The sequence below is a fragment of the Leucoraja erinacea genome, chromosome 23 (genome assembly GCF_028641065.1).
Source record: "Leucoraja erinacea ecotype New England chromosome 23, Leri_hhj_1, whole genome shotgun sequence".
In the NCBI taxonomy this organism is placed as follows: Eukaryota; Metazoa; Chordata; class Chondrichthyes; order Rajiformes; family Rajidae; genus Leucoraja; species Leucoraja erinaceus.
Window position 1 is genome coordinate 19,638,212 of NC_073399.1, and position 19,024 is coordinate 19,657,235.

Sequence of the window (19,024 nt, forward strand, 5' to 3'; positions counted from 1 at the left end):
GGAACCAATTTGAGAAGGGATTAAACATTCAAGAAGAGGACAGGCAGCATGATAATCGGTCTCAGGATACGTTCCGATCCACAAACAACGATATAGTGAGATTTTGTGATGGATGACGGTTTTGATGTGATATTCTTATGCTTTTTCATTACAGTTTTGGGTCAAATCTTCGTGAATTCCTCATTCTGGAGTATGCTTCGGGACTGTCCAGTCACCACAGGTGGGTCACCTGGATTAGTTTCTATAACAACACTCTTGCAATCGCACGGATGGGAGATGTTGCCGTGCTGTTTGTTATGAATGGTCTGTCCTTTCTGTTGAGTGATTCCCACCTTTTGGTTGAATGATTTCAGTCTGTGGCAGCTGGCCGTGGACTACTACGACTATTGTCCGGACATGGGCCGCGTGTACCTGGAGCTTTTCATCGAGCGTGTTCCTCTCAGCACGGAACGGAAGGCACTGAAGGTGCTGAGAATATGTGAGCAGCGGCAGATGACTGAGCAAGGTGATGTCTATTTTGCTGAACCGTGGGAGGAGAGAAGGGAAGTAGAGAAAATCCAGGGAATTATAGGCCAGTGATCCTCACGTCTGTGGTAAGGAGGCTATTGGAGAGTATTCTTCGAGATATGATTTACTCCCATTTAGAAGAGAATCAGATAATTAGGGATAGTCAGTGTGGCGTTGTCTGCAGAGTTCATATGTTACGGTCGTGAATTTTTGGAGAAGGCTATGAAAGTGATCAATGAGGCAAGTGGATTTGTCTACATGGATTTTGGAGATAGAGATACATCATGGAAAAAGGCCCTTTGGCCCACCTAGTCCACGCCAAACCACATTCACCCGTACCCCAGTTCTATCCTACACATGAGGGACAATATATAGAAGCCAATTAAACTACAAACCTGCACGTCTTTGGAATTTGGGAGGAAACCGGGGAACCCAGAGAAAACTCAAGCTTTCACAGGGAGAATGTACAAACTCCATATGGACAGCACCCGTAGTCGGGATCGAACCTGGGTCTTTGACGCTCTCAGGCAGCAACTCTACCGCTGTGCCACTAGTGTGCCCAAATTACTCATGGAAACAGGGTCCTTGGGATTTTCTGAGGGGGTAAGATGCTTACATATGCAGTCAGAACACTGTTTGATTTTAGAATTCTAAGAGCTTGAGTTCACGTAGCCTTAACCAGGCTACACTGTGGGAACTGCAGGAAGGATTCCCTTTTTAAGATGCTATTTCCACTTCCAGGCTGTGCCCCAAAGAGTTCCCTCTCCGCACTCCACCTCTCTCAACAAACAGTCCATGTTTGCACCACCTTTCATCCTGCCTCCTTGTCCTTGCTCGGCATTAGTAGCAGGCTTTGTCCAACAAAGTTGTTCAGTCTGAAGAAGGGTTTTGGCCCGAAACGTCGCCTATTTCCTTCGCTGCATAGATGCTGCTGCACCCGCTGAGTTTCTCCAGCATGTTTGTGTACCTTTGTCCAACAAAGGTTAGCAAGCACAATTTGCAAGGTATCTCAACCTTGATTTTCCTTTCATTGATGCCACACTCCCACACAAAAACCCATTACCCATCTTTCCCCTTACTGCTTCTGCATATCATCCAATGACACGACCCTTACCCCCCCCCCCCATACCCAGGGATCTTTACCATCACATATCATCTAAATTTAGCTTCAGCCTTTACTGTCACTTTTGATTGTGTTGTTCTGTTCAAGCCCAAGCCTTGCGCTGCAAACTAGCCCCTTGCTCAGGATGTGGCCTTTGATCTGAGTGCTCTGTGTCTCATGTGGCGATTGTGTGAATCTTCCTGCAGTGAGAAGCATCTGCAAAATCATGGCCATGAAAGCGCTGAGCAGCAATCGGCTGGGATCGGCACTGTCCTGGAGCGTTCGTGCCAAGGACTCCTTCTTTGCAACTCTCATCTCTGACAGGTGTGTGAATGTTGGTGGCGAGTTGGGAATGATCAGAGGCATCACCCTCGTTCTCCTCCATTTGGTGCCCAACCCTGCTGGAGATACCCACTGACTGGCTCACCTGGCAAACATCTGCTGGCAGATGTTTAGACTGAAAGGCACGACAAAACGAGTTGCCGCCCCAGGCTGCTGCAGACCCATGGTTAGTCAGCTGAATTGTTGGACTGTGTGATCATGAGCCATCAAAGGACTTTTAGTCCACGTCCTCTGCCCATGAAGCACTGAAAGTGACGGTGCAGCTAATGGCTCTCTCCTCGGGGCTCTGAAGCTTGTTCCAATTCCTCCCTACAGCTTGGGATCCTGGTGTGGCCCATCACTAGCTTGGTCGTGGGAGGGAAGAACCAGCGCATAGATGTGTACACCGTTCTGTTACCAAGGGGCCAGATCCTCACTGCTGTAACAGTACACTCACTATTTTTCACCCTGGTTTATTTTGCCATAATCGCCTTGTGGTGAGAGGTTTTGACACTGAGGGAAGTATCAAATGCTTTTGGGGAAGAGTCCATTGAGGTCAGTGTGAGGCAATGGGTATAGCATGTTACAATATTCTACGCTTTCTGTTGTGTTTGCCGTCTCCCCTGCAGATTCTGCATGGGCTGGTGCTCACAAATCCGTATATCCCATGTGCTTGCAAACAGCTGACAGGTTAGATTGTCAATTGCAGCAATTACTTTGCTATACTGTGTTCATAAAAGCGCTCGTTTGTTTTTAGGTTACTGCAGAATTATGCGATCAAAGGAAGCTTTTCTGACTTTGACTTGATCAGCAATCTGGGCTCATCAATGCTGTTGAGTGACCGGCTCACCTTCCTGGGTAAGCAGATACAGTGTACATACAACCATTTGCACACGTTTTCTATCATCTTTGAGATATCAAAGTTGCCTTAGGATATCAATCTATGATATTCTGGATTAACATTGCTTTGTTTATGATGTGGGACAGAGGGTTTAATTTCAGCATTGAACAAGGCAGTGAGTATTTGATAGAATAGGAATGCTGTGTTCTGATTTCATTAGCACAGAACCTGCTCTGGTGCTACTGATCACATTCCTCGATTGCAAATATGACCATTTTTTCTTTACTGCTGAAATTAAATGTTATGGCTCAATGGTTTCTTTATTATCACATGTACCAAGGTACAGTGAAATACTCTTTGCATAGAGATCCACAAGACTATTATCCTTGTACATAAGCACAACCTCCAGTTAGTACAGAATACAGGACATCCCACTAAGTTCCATATGCAAGAGGTGGCATTTAGGCACCATGTTACCGTCCTGGATGCAGCTGGCCACAAAGGCCCATTGCAGCCGTCACCTCTATTGTCCCTCTCCTGGCCTGGCCTGGCCCTCTTCAGCCCTTGTTTCCCAGTGGGCACCTCCTGCAGCCGACCTTGAGGGTGTGGAAGGTAAGGCCCCTGGTTCTTCTTATTCTGTGTCTGTCCTCCGTTTCCTGGTCTTCAGGGGCCAGACTCAGCAGCCTTCCCTCCCTGGGCGGTTTCCCGGTTCCGTGGTGAGCAAGCCAAGCCTGCAGTTAGGATATAACCGCGGCTCGCCAGGCTGAGCCCCAGGCTGCTGCAGAGTCCTCCTTGGCCCACTCCACAGTCAAGGCCCCACACTAGTCTCCTGCCACCGTAGTCCACGATTTCAATGGTTATTTATTTCAGGGTTTTGAAACTGAAATTGTCCTCATCAACCATCATCTTTCCTTCCTTCCATAATCTTAACGCTCAACCATTGGTCCCTGTTCTATACATAACAATGAGACCCCAAGAAATGATTGATCATAGAATTTCAAATTCAAATCGAAGGCGAGAAACCTGGGTCTGAATCTAGCAAACGAAACTTAAATAAAAGCAATTACAGTGGTAGCAAGTCAGAGCTGATTAAGCTGGACTGGGAAAATAGAGTAAAGGATCAGCGAAGGCAGACATGTAAGGTTTGTAAATCTCATCAAAGAGATATTCGAAGAGTAGACGAGAGAGGAGGTTGCTAAACATCAAAGACAGGTGAGGAAGACAGATTCTACGAGAAGGATGCACAGTCGGGCTATCTTGAGTAAATTAAGAATGATGCGAAATTGAAAGAACAGACGTGCATTATTGTCCTGGAGATTACCGGCAGTCTCTGGGTAAGGGTACAATTCCAGAGAACTGTCTGTAAACAGATATTTATTTTCTCTTGAATAAGGAACAAATAAATTTCCCCCGAGACTAAGATAACATCCCATCCCATCACATGATCAATAATGGAGGCTCCCCTTCCTGATGTACTACTTTATTTTATCTCATTACCACGTCATTGTCCTCCATTTTATGTACATTATCAAAGTATTTATGGGACAATTTGCTTTAAATTGGATTTCCTTAAATTACGTCATCTATAATCTTGGTCTTCCATAATCCTTGCATTGGTAAACTTGGGGACTGGTGAATTTTTTTTAGTTTTAGTCAATAGATGAACATAGTAGATTACAGTACAAAAACAGGCCCTTACATCCACAATGTCTGTTCTGAATAGGAAGCCAAATTAAACTAATCCCTTCTGGCTGTGCATGATCCACCTCCGCCCTGCATACTGCATATTCATGTGGCTACCTAAAAGCTTCTTGAGCCACACTATTATATGCCACTGCCCCAGGTAGCGGGTTCCAGATACCTACCACATTTGCCCACGCATCTCCTCTCATCTTAAAAATGTGCCTCTGGTATTTGACATTTCTACCCTGGGGGGAAACGGTTGTGACTGTCTACCCTATCTATGCCTTCCAGAATTTTATAAACTTCCATCTAATCTCCCCTTAGATGTCCATGATTCTAGAAAAAAACATTCCAAGTTTATCCATCCCCTCCTTATAGCTAAAGGGCCTGTCCCACTTGTAATTGTAACTAATTGCCGACCTCGGCCGAGTTTGCCCTTGACTCGTACTCGCAGCATGGTCGCCACGTGGTTGTGGGTGGTCTTCGTTAACTTTTCCTCATGCTCGTGAGTGGTCTGCGCGTACTCGCGGCCTCAAGTAGGTCGCAGCATTTTTTCACCCTGCTAAAAAATGTCCACGAGTAAAAAAAGGTCGGCATAGGTTGGCCAAGTGGGGCAGGGGCTTAAGACTGTTTAATCCAGTCAGCATTCTGGTAAACTTCTTCTGCACTCCATTGTCTCCACATATTTCCTCTAATGTGGCAACCAAAACCGCATAATTCTGCAAAATACAGCCTAAGTACATTTTTATGCGATTTTTGATATTGGCCGTCAGTGGCTAGTAGCAAGTTGTACTGGGAGATATGGAATCTGCAGAGAAGTCTGGGTAGGTGAAGTGAGTGGGCAGTAAATATCAAGTGGGGAAAATGGGAGATTATCAGCTCTGGAATGAAGAGCGAAAAAGCAAATATGTTTAAATTAAATGAGGCTTTAAAATACTGAAGGTTAGAGAGATGTCAGGTGCTAGCCCATGAAGCACAAAGTTAGCATACAGGTTCCATTATTATGAGGTCTAATAGAATGTTGCCTCATTCTGAGGAGTTTGGAATGAGGTACACGAAGGAGCAATGGACAGAATCCACACCTTGTGTATCAGAGGAAACTGGATCACTCTGAGGAAGCCCACGTGGTCACAGCAAAACATTGGCAACTCCGTACCGATGACTTAATCTTCTGGATCAATCTACCACAAATGACTTTAGTAAACTGTATGTGGACAACAACCACCAGCCTATCCTCATCAATCATCCAAAAACATTGTCACGGTTGTGAGACATGGCCATTGGTCTATACTGAAAACCATGTTTTACCAAACTGGCGCCTAATAATCTTTTCAAATAATTTTCCTACCACTCACGGAAGGGCTTACTGGCTGTAATTTCTTGCATTATCCCTACTGCCCTCCTTAAACTAAAGATCAATTCTGGCTATTTTCCAGTCTTATCAGATCTGCCGGTGGCTACAGAGGAAACCAAGATCTCTTCCCTTTTCCCTCAATAATAACTTGAGACTTATCCTCAATGTTCTTAAAGAAACCCAGCACCATCACCATCTCCTCTTTGATATCAATATACCCTAGAATATCAGCCTGATCTCACCAGCCTCCATATCCCTCTCCTTGGTGAATTCTGACGCAAAGTGCTCATTTAAGACCTCGCCCATTTCTTCTGGCACCAGGCATAAATTCCCACCTATGTCCTTGAGTGGTCTGACCCTTTCCCTAGTTATGCTCTTGTTTTTAATGTTTAAATGCCTTGGAATTGTTCTTGATCCTACTTGCCAATAACATTTCATGGGCCCTTCCTTTAAGTTCTTTCCTGTCGACTCGGGCAAACTCAGGGTCCAACTGGGATGTTCCTTGGGTCCCTACCTAATGAATCAGAATTTGGAATTATTGAGTGGCTTGAATTTTCTGAGCAGTTTCCCTGAGTTGGAAGATGACTGCTGAGTTTGGGTGATGACTTAGTTAGTTAGTTTTCCTGCGGACAGGCATTTAGACGGTTAACGCAGGGGAGGAGGAAGGAGGTGTGCAGGGAAGTGGCATAGATAGATGAGTATTAAAACCGGGAGAATTAAAAAATGAGGGTAGTGGTGGATGAGGCCTAAGGGAGCAGACTGTGCAGAAGCTGCTCCCTCTTTGCAGCTTGCAACTTTTCAGAACGTGTTTTAAAGGCTAAGCAAGGCTCACAAACACGAAAGGCTGAGCGGTGAACTTACATTTAAAGTTGCAAAGCTAGATGCGAGAGAAGCATTTAAGTCCAAATAATAAGTCATTTTGCTGAGGAGGTTGGTGGGATGTGTACAATATTCATTGGTCTAATGGCCTGTTCTTGTTTTCCTATGGACAGGGAAGTATTGTGAATTTCACAAGTTGTACGGGGAGATGCGGTTTGCGGAGGCGGCTAAGCTCCTGCTGCTGCTGATGACGGCCCGCATTGCTCCACGGAGCTTCTGGATGACACTGCTCCTGGATGCACTTCCCCTCATGGAGCAGAAAGAGGTTGGTCACAGTACAGAACAAAGAACAATACAGAACAAGACTTTCAGCCCACCATGTCTGGTGACCATCATGCCAAATTAAACAAATCCCATCAGCCTGCATATGATCCATATCCATGTGTCTGTCAAAATACTTCTTAAATGTTGCTTTAGTGTTTGCTCTCACCCATCTTCCCTGGCAGCACGTTGCAGCCCATTACCTCCTTCTGTGGTGGGGGGGGGGTCGACAATTTGCCTCGTAAATCCCCTTTAAACATTCCCCCTCTAATCTGAAAGTTCTGCACGCAACAATTTGACATTTCCACTCTGGGAAATAGTGACTGGTTACCCTATCTATGCCTCTCGGTATTTATAAACTACTATCAGGTCTTCTATGAGCCTCTGACACACCAGAGAGAACCTGATTGAAACATTTGTGACTCAGTTAATCATCCAGTATTCAGGATAGACCAATGGCTAGATTCTTCTCCATCTTTAATGCATACAACTCCTGAGCTAAGCCCGGCTCTTCTGGGGATTGGTTTAAACAGAGTTGTAGAGGATTGCCCAGGCTGCACTTGTCTCTCTGTTGTTGAAAGTCTAGAACGAGGGACTGAGTGAAAATGCAATCCATGCAATGTTGGTCCTACACAGTGACCTTTAGGTAATCAATACTGACTTCTCAGTTTCTCTGGGTCTTTTTGATGCACAAGAGCTTTAACTCCTAACACAAAAATAATTATATTTACATGACAGCTTTAAACTGTGTCTAAATCCTGCAGTATTTGCCCTGGTTGTGCTTTTGTAGGGTGCTATGTTCCACTTCCAGCTTAACATTCTTCCCATGGGTGTGGAATGACAAGAATTCTGTTGATGTAAAATGCATCACACCACGGTTTTTCAAAGTCATCGATTGTTGCAATCCTGTTTTCTAGATGTTAAGAGAAGCAGAATCCTGGCTTAAAAGGAAGAGTTTTGCACCATGTGATTTGAGCAGCTTAGGCAGCATTATCAGTTGCTTTTTTTCTCCTGGGCAGGTTATCTTTTCCACGGAGCAAACCTATGAGCTCATGCACTGCCTGGAGGATGTGACGGCAGATGAGGCACAGAGAGAGAAGGAGGCACAAGCAGTGGGGGTAAGAGGTGCTTTTAAATGTGGACTATGGTGTTTGATATTCCCTGTCTTATCGAAGTCCAAAAGGACTGAGGAAACAGAATGAGGCTACCCAATCTGTCAAACATGTTCTGTCAGGATTAGCCTACTGGCTCTTTGATCAAACTCTGTGATATTCCCACATCAATATTGACCATATTCCTGTAATTTTAAACACTATGGACCTTCTTTCTGTATTCCATAACCTGGAATTTTAAAACCTCAGATGATGCTCCCACAATGTACAAGTTTATGGAGAGAGTTCTGCCTTTCTATTCTGCGTTATATTGTCTAAGGCCTGCATCCGTCTTGTTTGCCTCCTTGCTCTGGGCTTTCCATTACTAGAGGAACTAGTTCCATGTCTAGAATTCCCTGGTGGGGAATGTGCCATGTGATTCCTGGCCTGATTTATCTGACCTTGGCCAATGGGCAAGTTCTCTCAGCCAACATCTCCCCTCAGCCAACATCTCCCCATCTTTGCACTAATGGACAGTGATTGGAGCCCTGGCCTGTCGACCTTCCAGGGTTAATCATAACCCCTGTGTGTTTTGCTCTAGGCCGAGGAAGACGTGGAGATCACAAAACTGAACCTCCTTCGATTGGCTTTCACTCGTAATCTGGCAAAAGCCATCGTCCAAGAAGGAACCCGACAAGGATCTTGAAACTGACCTGAAAGCTGGAGAGTGGGAAGACAGACTGGTTTTGTAATTAAAAGGTTTTTTTCCCCTCCTTGTTTAAAAACTGGAGAAAAAATGCAAATTAAAATGTTTTTTATATAAAAAGTAGTGACTGTTTCTGCTCCTTAATTGGCAGCTATCTATTTCTGCATTTCCTGTGCCTCAGTCAATCTGATTTTGGAATGCAACCATCTCCTAGAATGGACTACAACAGTATTCTGTGTAGAAAGCACAAGGAGAGAGATCTTCCAATAGCCTCATGCTGTTGCTCTTGTCATAGTTCACTTCAACCATTTCATGTTTCACCTCTGCTGTCTGCAGAGCTCTGGCTTCTGGCTGAGCAACACCAGACCAGTAACCAGAGACTCTCCCCTGGAAATGACTTCTTTATTCCGACTTCTTTTTAATTAAATGGGACAAGATGGCGGCGTGACCAGAGTTTGCAGCGGCCTCTCCCAGTAAAAGTTCGGTGTTTTCGTGGGTTTTTGGAGAGAGTGGTGTGTATGAAGAGTGTATGTCGGAGGAGTGTGTGTATGTGCGTGAGTACGAGCGGCAGGTTCTTTTAAAAATCGGCAACAAGGCTTCTTGTTGCAACATTACCTTACGGAGCGTCCTGGTGGAGCTGAGACTTCTGCGTCGCTCAGGCCCATGGAGAGCCGCGGCTGCACTCGCACCTGGAACAACGCTGGTGGGGAAACATCGCAAACGGTGTAGCAGGGGGCAGAAGCGGGGGAAGCGCGGAGGAGCCTACGCTAGGCTAAACGCGAACCCTTACAAACCAGCAGTGCCTAGTCATGTTGGCAAATGTCCGCTCCCTCGACAACAAGATGGACTACCTCAGAGCATGGAGAGCTTCCCAACGAAGCGTGAAGAACTGCTGTGTCTACGTCCTAACGGAGACCTGGCTGAATCAGAACATCACAGACGCTGCGATCCAGTTGGAGGGGCTTATGCTATACAGAGCTGATAGAGTAGCTTCGCTAGCTGGTAAGGCCAGAGGAGGGGGACTGGCTGTGTAAGTAGTGCCCAACTGTCTTAAGAGTGCCACCATCGTCCCTGTCCCGAAGAAACCAAACCCAGCCTGCCATAATGACTTTCCACCAGTGGCTCTAACACCCATAGTAATTAAGTGTTTTGAGCGACTGGTTATGCAGCAGTCACAATCATTCCGCAGCAGCTGGTGGAGAAGTTGGAGCTATTGGGGGTTGATGCTGGCACATGTAACTGGGTCCTGAACTTTCTATCGCAACGGCAGCAGACAGTCAGGGTGGGCAGTAGGACATCAAAAACCATAGCCGTGAGCACTGGCTCGCCCCAAGGCTGTGTCCTAAGCCCCCAGCTGTTTAGTCTGCTTACACACGACTGTACTGCTAGACTCAACAACAACTTCATCAACAAGTTCGCTGATGACACAACAGTGGTGGGTCTCATCAGTGACAATGATGAGTCGGAGTACAGGATGGAGGTGGAGCTGCTCACAGGATGGTGCAAATCCCACAACCTCATTCTCAACGTGGGAAAAGCTAAGGAGATGGAGGTTGACTTCAGGAGGGCGGGAAAACAACACCATACACCTCTGCACATCGATGGAGCTGATGTGGAAAGGGTCAGCAGTGTGAAGTTCCTAGGACTCCACCTGTCAGATGACCTGACGTCCACGATCAACACCACAGCACTGGTCAAGAGAGCCCAGCAGCGACTACACCCTCTCCGAAGACTACAGAAAGCAGGTCTCCCCACTACACACCTACGAACTTTTTATAGGGGTACAATCGAGAGCACATTAACCTACAGCATCACTTCCTGGTTCGGGAGCTGCAAGGCGTACGAACGGCACCAACTAGACAGGATTGTGAAGACCGCCAGCAGGATTATTGGTGCTCCACTCCCTTTCCTGCTGGACATATACAGGAAGAGATGTATCAGCAGAGCCATCTCCATCATCAAAGACCCCTACCACCCATCGCATCACATATTCTCCATCCTGACATCTGGGAAGAGGTACAGGAGCATTAGCTGCAAAACCAGCAGGATGCTCCTCAGCTTCTATAAGACTGGCTATAAGACTGATAAACGGACTTTGCACCCCTGCCAACCACCAACCTGGACACACTGCAGCATAGCCACTGTCGTGCCGCTGCCGATCAGAATGCCTGTTGATGTTTAGTAGAGTGTAGAGTGTTTAATTTGTTCATGATATATGTATTTTTATTTCTATTTATTTTTTACTGCACACTGAATGGACACTGGTTGAGCAATGTTTTTTTGTTTCCTCTGGGTATGCGAGTACTCAGGAAAATGACAATAAAGATATACTATACTATACTACCTGGTGGAAACACATGTAGTCGGAGGGAGAACATGCAACCTCCACACTGACAGCAGCAGAGGGTCAGAATTGAACCCGGGTTGCTGGAGCTACCTGCTGCATCATCGTTTCTTTGGTTTTTCAATTCCTTGCCGGCCCATTCTATGTCCATCTGAATTCCAATTCCACACATTGAACCCCTTCAGAAGATTATATAAATAAAAGCCAAAGCCTGGGAGAAGGTTTCCAGAAGTCAGGAAGATATAAAGATAAATTTATCATGCAAATGACAACAGCGTAGAATTTAAAAATAACACTTTAAATTTGAGTTTGAACATAAACTGCATTGGATGCAGCAGGACAGTTTCAAGAATAAAATCTTGAACAATAAATACATTATACAGAGCAGCAACAACACGTGACAGCACTAGGAGGGGTGTGTGTCTGTACCTCTGAGCACCATGACACGTCACATATCGCATAGCATTTAGGAAAGAGGAGGTGTCCGGGGGAGGGGGAGGAAGGCTGAAACAGTTTGCAACAGTTAAAAGTATATGGAACGCAAGCCCGAATACTTTGTGCAATCTACGAGGAGCTGTGCAGTGCAAGCGAAGGGATCCATCTGGTGGGTTTGGTGGTTGACAGTGTCCTGTCCATAGGAGATGGAGCCTGGGCAGCTTGGAACAACAGACCTGCAGCACCACCCGTGCCCCAGATCCAACCCTCAATGCAGCAAGGGCAGAACTAAATAAAACCTTGTTGATGCTCATTCAAGGTGGAGTGTAATTTAAGAATCGGCACTGGACTGATCAACAAGGAGAAAACATTGAGACAGCTCATCAACACTTGCATGAAGTTACTGGGTCACCAGGAAGAAAGATCAGAGATGTTTTCCAGTCTCAGCCCAAGATCTGTCCAGGAAGTGCAGGTCTAAGGTCCCCTGACCTGATAATTGGCTGCACTAGACATGGGGCACTGACAGCATGTCTAACCCAGAGACCACAACCAATGTGTCTCAGCAGTTCTGTTTCTGGTTTCCCTGCATTGCCGATATTAATTTTCCTTTTCAATCCCACTGATCCTTTTACCTTCTGAGCTTAATTAAAATGTGGAAGGGGCAATGTTACTGAGGAATAACAGCTCACCTTTTTCCAAGACACTTTGCAGCCTCCTTGACCCAACCCCGTGTGTACACCAGCGCCATTTCATCAGGTACCCTTTCACCAGACTGTCTTATCTCCCTCACTGTCCCACCACCATCTCTTTGGTCATTTAACATTTTATCTTTTCACTCTACTACAAACCTCTTGTACTATCCTTCCTACCTCTACATTAAACCTGTAATACGATCAACCTGAAAGTTCTTAAAACACAAAATGTTGGAAGTACTCAGCAAGTCAGGCAGCCTCTGAGGAGAAACAGTTGAGCTTTCATGAGACTTTCCTTGGTTTTATTTCAATATTTTGCTTTATGACCCAAAGATCACAACACAGAAGGTACTTGATCTGTTGAGTATGTCTAACATTTTACAGACCTGTCGTGCTGGTCATCCATCCTCTTGAACCTCACCCTGGTAATGATAAAAGAGTTTAACTGCAGAGGGAGCTACCACCTGGTCTCGCAACTTCATCCGGTGCCAAGACATTTGAATTCCCCGATGGCCAACAAGAGCAGGGATCTCGGTCACAAGAGAATTTGAGTCAACAACCCAGGTGTATTCAGCAGACGCAAGCACACCCAAGAATCAAATTTGATATGGAGTTTAGCTGACCAATAAAAGGATTATTGGTGCAGCAGGTTGTATCCTTTTCGGCAGGAGTGTTTGGAGGATGGAATGAGTGTCGAATGGCTTTGGATATGGGCACAGAATAGCCTTCACCGTGTGACAAAATAACACAAGCAGTGACAAGACTCGAGTCCTGTGGAAGACATCAACCCATTTCCACACCTTAACGTGCTCCTTCATCGCATCCGGGAACTTCAAACAGAACAAATGACACAGTGCTTCAGTGGACGGCCATGTGTTCCAATTCATCACTGTCATTGGGGACAAAGGCTGTGAGTTGTGGCAGTCAGAGGTTTCCCCAATTCTCAGCTGGAGGGAACTGGTCCACTTCAGCAAGCTCCGAGCAGGCCTGATGTCCCAGTGCAAATGTCAGCTTGTACCTCAGCCGCACCTTCTCCTGCAGACAAATACATAAAAAAAGCAAGGGTGATATGTGTATGGAACAAGCTGCCAGAGGCATCTGTGTTGGACTGATGGGACTGTTTCCAGGCTGTATGATGCCAGGGTTAGTTTGAAGAGGATCGCAAAGGCTGTCATATCTCAGGATTAATCCTGGTGTCACAAGCGGCGAGAATAAGGACGATCACAGCGGGGCTTAAGGCTTGGTGCAGGAAGGTGGGCTCAATTCTGAAACAGGAGGCGCAATTCAAAATGCAATCTGTATCTTGAGAACGTCCTTGTGGAAGATTGGCCGATGTGGTTAGGTAGGGTTTCATGTAAATTTGTAGGGGATAGTTAGATGGACAGATATGAGGAATAAGATATAAAGGAGTGAAATTGTTGGAGAGCAAAAAGATTGTTTTCAGTCAAAAAGGTTATATCATGTTAAATTGGAGGGATGAGGAACAGTTTGAGGAATAGAAATGTGGGCTGAGATTGTATGAATACAGTAGGCCAGTGAGATGCACAAATAGCTGCATTGGACTATAACATAGTGGCTATAACAGAAATGGCTTATAAATGGTGAGGTAGCCAATAGTTACGGAAGATAGGAAAGGAGAAAGAGATAGGGTAACAATACTGAGCAGGGAAGAAGTTGGAACGATTGGGTGGGCGGGGGGTTTGGGCGGGGGGGCAGGATCACTGCATTTTCTTTTTAGTTATGCATAAACATGTCAACTTTGGAACAGAGAGTGACATTTTTAAAATTCTGATCATACAAACTTGGTGAAGTGGTAAACAGTGAGGATGAAGACACAAGGAACTGCAGATGCTGGAGTTTTGTGTATAACAAAGTGCTGGAGTGGCTCAGCGTTTCAGGCAGCATCCCTGGAGGAGAGAGGTGATGTCATTGGTCAGAGCCCTTCTTCAGACATTATCAAATGCAACATGTCTAGGTAGGCGGGCAGAGTGAGCATACAGGCAGAAGAGGGAACTTGGTACGGGGACGTTCGAGGTGATGCACTCTGGCAGAAGGGACGGCAAAAGACAATATGCAGGAACCAAGGAGCTTGGGGGTCATGCACATCAATCTCAAGCTGGAGTAACTCAGCAGATCAGACAACATCTGGAGAAAAGGAATGGATGACGTTTTGGATCGAGACCCTTCTTCAGACTGAGAGTCAGGGGCAGGACATTCTGAGAGAGTAGATGCAAAATCCATGACATCTTGAGCTTCATAAATACAGACATTGAATGCAAAAGCAACAAATGAAGTGACGCTGTGGTTTGGCCACAACTGGAGCATCCAGACCCAGTCACTATATTGCAGGAAGGATGCGTATTACACAAATAATTCCAACGAGGAAAGGTTTCAACTGAAAGGTTGTTAAAAATACTGAAGATGTTCTCCTTGAATCCAACTTAAGAAAGAATTAACAGAGATGTACAAGTCTAGGGTGTGAGGGGTTATGGGGAGAAGGCAGGAGAACGGGGTTAGGAGGGATAGATCAGCCATGATTGAATGGCAGAGTAGACTTGATGGACCGAATGGCCTAATTCTGCTCCCATCACGTATGACATGAGAACAGAGTCAGATAACTGCCCAGAAAATCTGTTGTTGCAAGGAATTGGGGAAGGAGAAGAGTCGCTGGGTACTGAATGCAGGTTTTGGACCAGAGATACAGGGATTGTGCAAAAGAATCGTTGCAGGGAGTGAGTAGTACTGACAGAGGTAATGTCAGGTAATGGTTTCAAAAGTGGATTAACATTTGAGGCGATAGGGGAATGGGATGGATCGCATTCTACGACTGAAAGACCAAGGACTCAATGGACTGAATAGCCTCCTGTGCTATAATAACTAAGACGTACATACAAATGTACATGTGCAGAACCAGAGTTAAAGATGCACTCAAACACACACACACATACATAATTGCCTCTCCATGCACACAAAGGGTATGCACAGTACAAATGGCACACTGCACACAGGGAACAGAAGCTACGACTTGCCTTCAAAGGATTTGCCAGTAACATAACTTGTGTGATCGCAGCTGGAGGCAGGATAGGATTAAACGGAGCCAACTCGGTCCCAGATGGAGGCTGTAACTTGACTTTCATTGTCTGGGGATAGACAGACAGACAAACACCTCAGAGTTAACAACGCATCCTTGAATAGAAGTTGCTGCAACCAATCTACTGATTCCACAGGGAGCTTGGAGAGGGGAGAGCAAGGGCGCGAGGGGAGATCGCAGGGACGAGGGGCAGTGCAGGAGGCACAGGGTAGGGGGGGTCGACGGGGAGTGACAAGGGGGTTGCAGTGGAGTGGGGCAAGGGTGATACAGGAAGGGGAGAAGCAGGGGAGGGGTGCAGGGGAGGGGCAAAGGTGGGTGCACAGAGGACAGGCAAGGGAGCTTGCAGGGAGGAGTGGAAAGGGGACCTGCAGGGAGGAGGGAGAAGGGTTAAGGGGAGTGCAGAGGGCACGGGGAGAGGGAGCAGGCCGCAGAAGGAGCGGTGGGAAGGGCGCGGTAGGTCTATGGAGGAGGAAGGGCAGCGCGAGGGGATTGAGCAAGGCAGGGGTACATTGTCGGGCCTGCTGTCAGCAGGTATTGTACCCTGGGTTCCCACCTTGGGCACTGCTGCCTGAAGCACGATGTTGGTGACGGGCAGGGGTGAGGTGTTGATCATGGAAATGACCACAACCAGCACATCTGGCCGTGTGGGAGGACAGTCCTTCGCAAAGTGCAGCAGGATCCTGAAGCCACTCTTGTCGTATGCAGTCACTGGGAGAATACCGCCTGTGACAATGCAACACACCAGTCACTAGATGATACAGGAGAGAGATTATTCCGCCCACCCAGTCCGTTACCACTGCATGTGAGCACTATCCCACGACCCCTGTCCATTGCCATATGTGGAATTCATTGCCACTGAAGGCTGTGGAGGCCAATGGCTATTTTTAAGATGGATATTGATAGATTCTTGATTAGTACAGGTGTCAGGTGTCATGGGGAGAGGTGCAGACTTGATGGGCCAAATGGCCAAATTCTGCTCCTGCAACATGAACATATCCCTATAGCACAACATCTTTTTATACTTTTGAAAACTCTTACTGAATCTGCATTATTGCCTGGTCATACAGTATATCCTAATCACTGAACACACTCCATATAGAAATGTGTAGGACGGAACGGCAGATGCTGGTTTAAACCGAAGACAGTCACAAAATGTTGGAGTAACTCAGGCAGGCAGCATCTCTGGAGAGAAGGAATGGGTGACGTTTCAGGTCAAGACCCTTCTCCAGTCTGAAGAATGGTCTCAACCCGAAAAAACGTCACCCATTCCTTCTCTCCAGAGATGCTGCCTGTCCCGCTGAGTTACTCCAACATTTTGTGTCCATATTCCGTATAAAAACTGTTCTTTGAACTGTCACCAATTACTAACATGTCTCCTCATCACTGACCCTCCTGCAGCTCCCAGTAATATTAAATAACCACTGCCGTCCATCAGCAGTGCAGGAGCCCCTCACTGCCCTCGCCTGGGCATCTGCGGAACACACATGGAGGACACCATATTTGTTGAGCAGTCAACTCCCTGTCCTGACAAGTTCCATTTCCGCGATCGCTGCTCTGCTGTTTGTTTACACCTGGTATCACCGCCCCATTACGCATGGCTCTGAAAGCAGAGCTTACAGATACTCACTTGGTTTAATCGTCTCCAGTGGAACTAACACGTTGGCAAGTGATACTTCTGGCAATCCAGTCCGGAGAGGACTGAGCGGCAGAGGGGAGAGGGAGCGGAACAGGGGGCTGCCCGGTGCTGCAGTAGGTGTGCATTGGCCACTGCCTCCCGATGCCCCAGCCATGATACCCATCACACGAGAAGCACTAGGGTGAAGAACAAAAACAGACTGGTTTCCTTTGTGAAAATATCTCCTACCACATCTCTGCTCTTTGCTTAGGTTATTTTCCCAGACTGTGATCCCTCTCTAGACAGAGAGTGGTGAGGGATGTCTCTCTCTCTCTCTCCCTCTCCCTTCCCCCCTCCTTGTCGGATTCTTTACACTCAAGTCTTCCCCACTGCAGGCAAATACCAGACTGGAGGGTTTTTCAGTTATAAGGAGGTTGGATAGTCGGGGATTAGTTTCCATGTAGTGTAAAAGCTGAGGGAGACCTTATAATTTAACAAAATGATGAGGTGAGTGCTAAAGGTGGATGGTCACACTCCTTTTCATGGGGAATAGAAGTCTGAAACAAGAGGGCATGGGTTTAGTTGTGCCTGATTGTCTGATAGGAAAGATTTAAAAGGTACCTAGGGTGCAACTTTTCCACACAGAGGATGGTGCATAGAAGGAACAAGCTGCTAGAGGAAGTGGTAGAGGTGGGTACAATGACAGCATTTAAAATACATTTGGACGGGGATGAGAATAAGAAACGTTTGGAGAAACATAGGCCAGGCACAAAGCAAATGGAACAAGTGTGATTGAGGAACTTGGTGCACACGGGTAGGTTGGGCCGGGGGCCTGTTCCCTGCTTTATTTTTCTCCGACTCAATGACCACCATAAGTAATAAAAGACAGGAAGAAGATCCACAAGTTAACTCACCCTCTGAGCTCTTCTCGGTGCTTCTGATCAAACGTGTTGATGTTGAAGATGCTGCTGCTAAACATTACCGGGGAGGAGGAACCCGATTGCAGAGGTTCTCCCGCAAACATGGAGACCAAGTGAGGTGCTGGCAACATGGCAGCCGGGCTGGATCGAGCGGCAGCTTTTACTGAGAGAGGCACAGCCGGGGCGTGTGGGAGATGTGAAGCTCCGGGCATCACCAGGAGTGACGGAGGAGGGGGCTGCTGAAGGAGACGAGCTTCCGACTGCACAAGAGGATTGGTGCAGGAGCTGGACCCAGCCGGAGCTGGGGGCACGGTGAAGGGGTTGAGAACAGTGTTGTCAATCTGGAACAAGAAAGCCATGTTAGAGAGAATAAAGAACCAGACCCGGCAACATGACGCAGGATATATCAGCACCACCTGGGGAAGCGCCCGTGAAATTAAACAGGTTCAAACAGGCGGAGAGGAGGTGGTGGGTGGGTGGGTGCGCTCCGGGGGGGGGGTGGGGGGGGGGGGGGGGGGGGGGGATGTGGGGGGGGGGGGAGAGACAACAAGGGTGATGGAAGGACCAGGCCGAGATTGTACAAATAAGTCAGAGGAAATGGATCTACCAGAAAACTTTTCAGCTGAGGTTCCCCAGGGTCCTTGTCGATACCATTAAACGATGGAGGATCATTCAAACCTGAACAGGAAGAAGATTAAAGATGGTCCTGTACTAAATCAGTTTAGTTTAGATTAGTTTAGTTTAGAGATACAGTGTAGAAACAGGCCCTTTGGCCCACTGGGTCCGTGCCGGCCAGCGATCCCGCATATCAACACTATCCTACACACACTAGAGATAATTTTGACATTTATACCAAGCCAATTTACCTACATTCCTGTACGTCTTTGGAGGAAACTGAAGATCTCGGAGAAAATCCACGCATGTCGCGGGGAGAACGTACAGACTCCGTACAGACAGCAACCCGTGGTCGGGATCGAGCCCCGGTCTCCGGCGCTACAAGCGCTGTAAGGCAGCAACTTTACCGTGTTCCCTAATAAGCCCTGGACATCCTATCCCACTACCTCCCAAAATGCTGATCTGTTCCCAACAACAACAGTGCACCTGCATTCCAGACTGTGCACATGCAATCCAGTCCAGAATGGGGTTAGTAGGCAAGAGATAGATCAGCCAAGATTGAATCGT

At 46.8% G+C, this 19,024-nt stretch overlaps 3 protein-coding genes across 5 annotated transcripts in view; 1 reads left to right on the forward strand and 2 right to left on the reverse strand.

The window, feature by feature from the left end:
• Positions 1-8,865, forward strand: part of nup85 (nucleoporin 85) — a 45,290-nt gene extending 36,425 nt beyond the window's left edge. For both annotated transcript variants that reach the window (XM_055654038.1, XM_055654037.1), the window contains 7 exons: positions 155-220; positions 354-505; positions 1,816-1,933; positions 2,688-2,788; positions 6,801-6,952; positions 7,968-8,066; positions 8,641-8,865. In XM_055654038.1, coding sequence (XP_055510013.1) covers positions 155-220; positions 354-505; positions 1,816-1,933; positions 2,688-2,788; positions 6,801-6,952; positions 7,968-8,066; positions 8,641-8,745 — 793 coding nt within the window. In that variant the 3' untranslated portion in view covers positions 8,746-8,865. The remainder of the gene's footprint in view (positions 1-154; positions 221-353; positions 506-1,815; positions 1,934-2,687; positions 2,789-6,800; positions 6,953-7,967; positions 8,067-8,640) is intronic.
• Positions 1-19,024, reverse strand: part of LOC129708355 (jupiter microtubule associated homolog 2-like) — a 122,061-nt gene that overhangs the window by 90,323 nt on the left and 12,714 nt on the right. The window lies entirely within an intron of this gene.
• Positions 11,329-19,024, reverse strand: part of gga3b (golgi associated, gamma adaptin ear containing, ARF binding protein 3b) — a 31,003-nt gene continuing 23,307 nt past the window's right edge. For both annotated transcript variants that reach the window (XM_055654035.1, XM_055654036.1), the window contains 6 exons: positions 18,450-18,520; positions 17,837-18,183; positions 16,935-17,119; positions 15,861-16,030; positions 15,246-15,356; positions 11,329-13,251 (listed from right to left, as the gene is read on the reverse strand). In XM_055654035.1, coding sequence (XP_055510010.1) covers positions 13,141-13,251; positions 15,246-15,356; positions 15,861-16,030; positions 16,935-17,119; positions 17,837-18,183; positions 18,450-18,520 — 995 coding nt within the window. In that variant the 3' untranslated portion in view covers positions 11,329-13,140. The remainder of the gene's footprint in view (positions 13,252-15,245; positions 15,357-15,860; positions 16,031-16,934; positions 17,120-17,836; positions 18,184-18,449; positions 18,521-19,024) is intronic.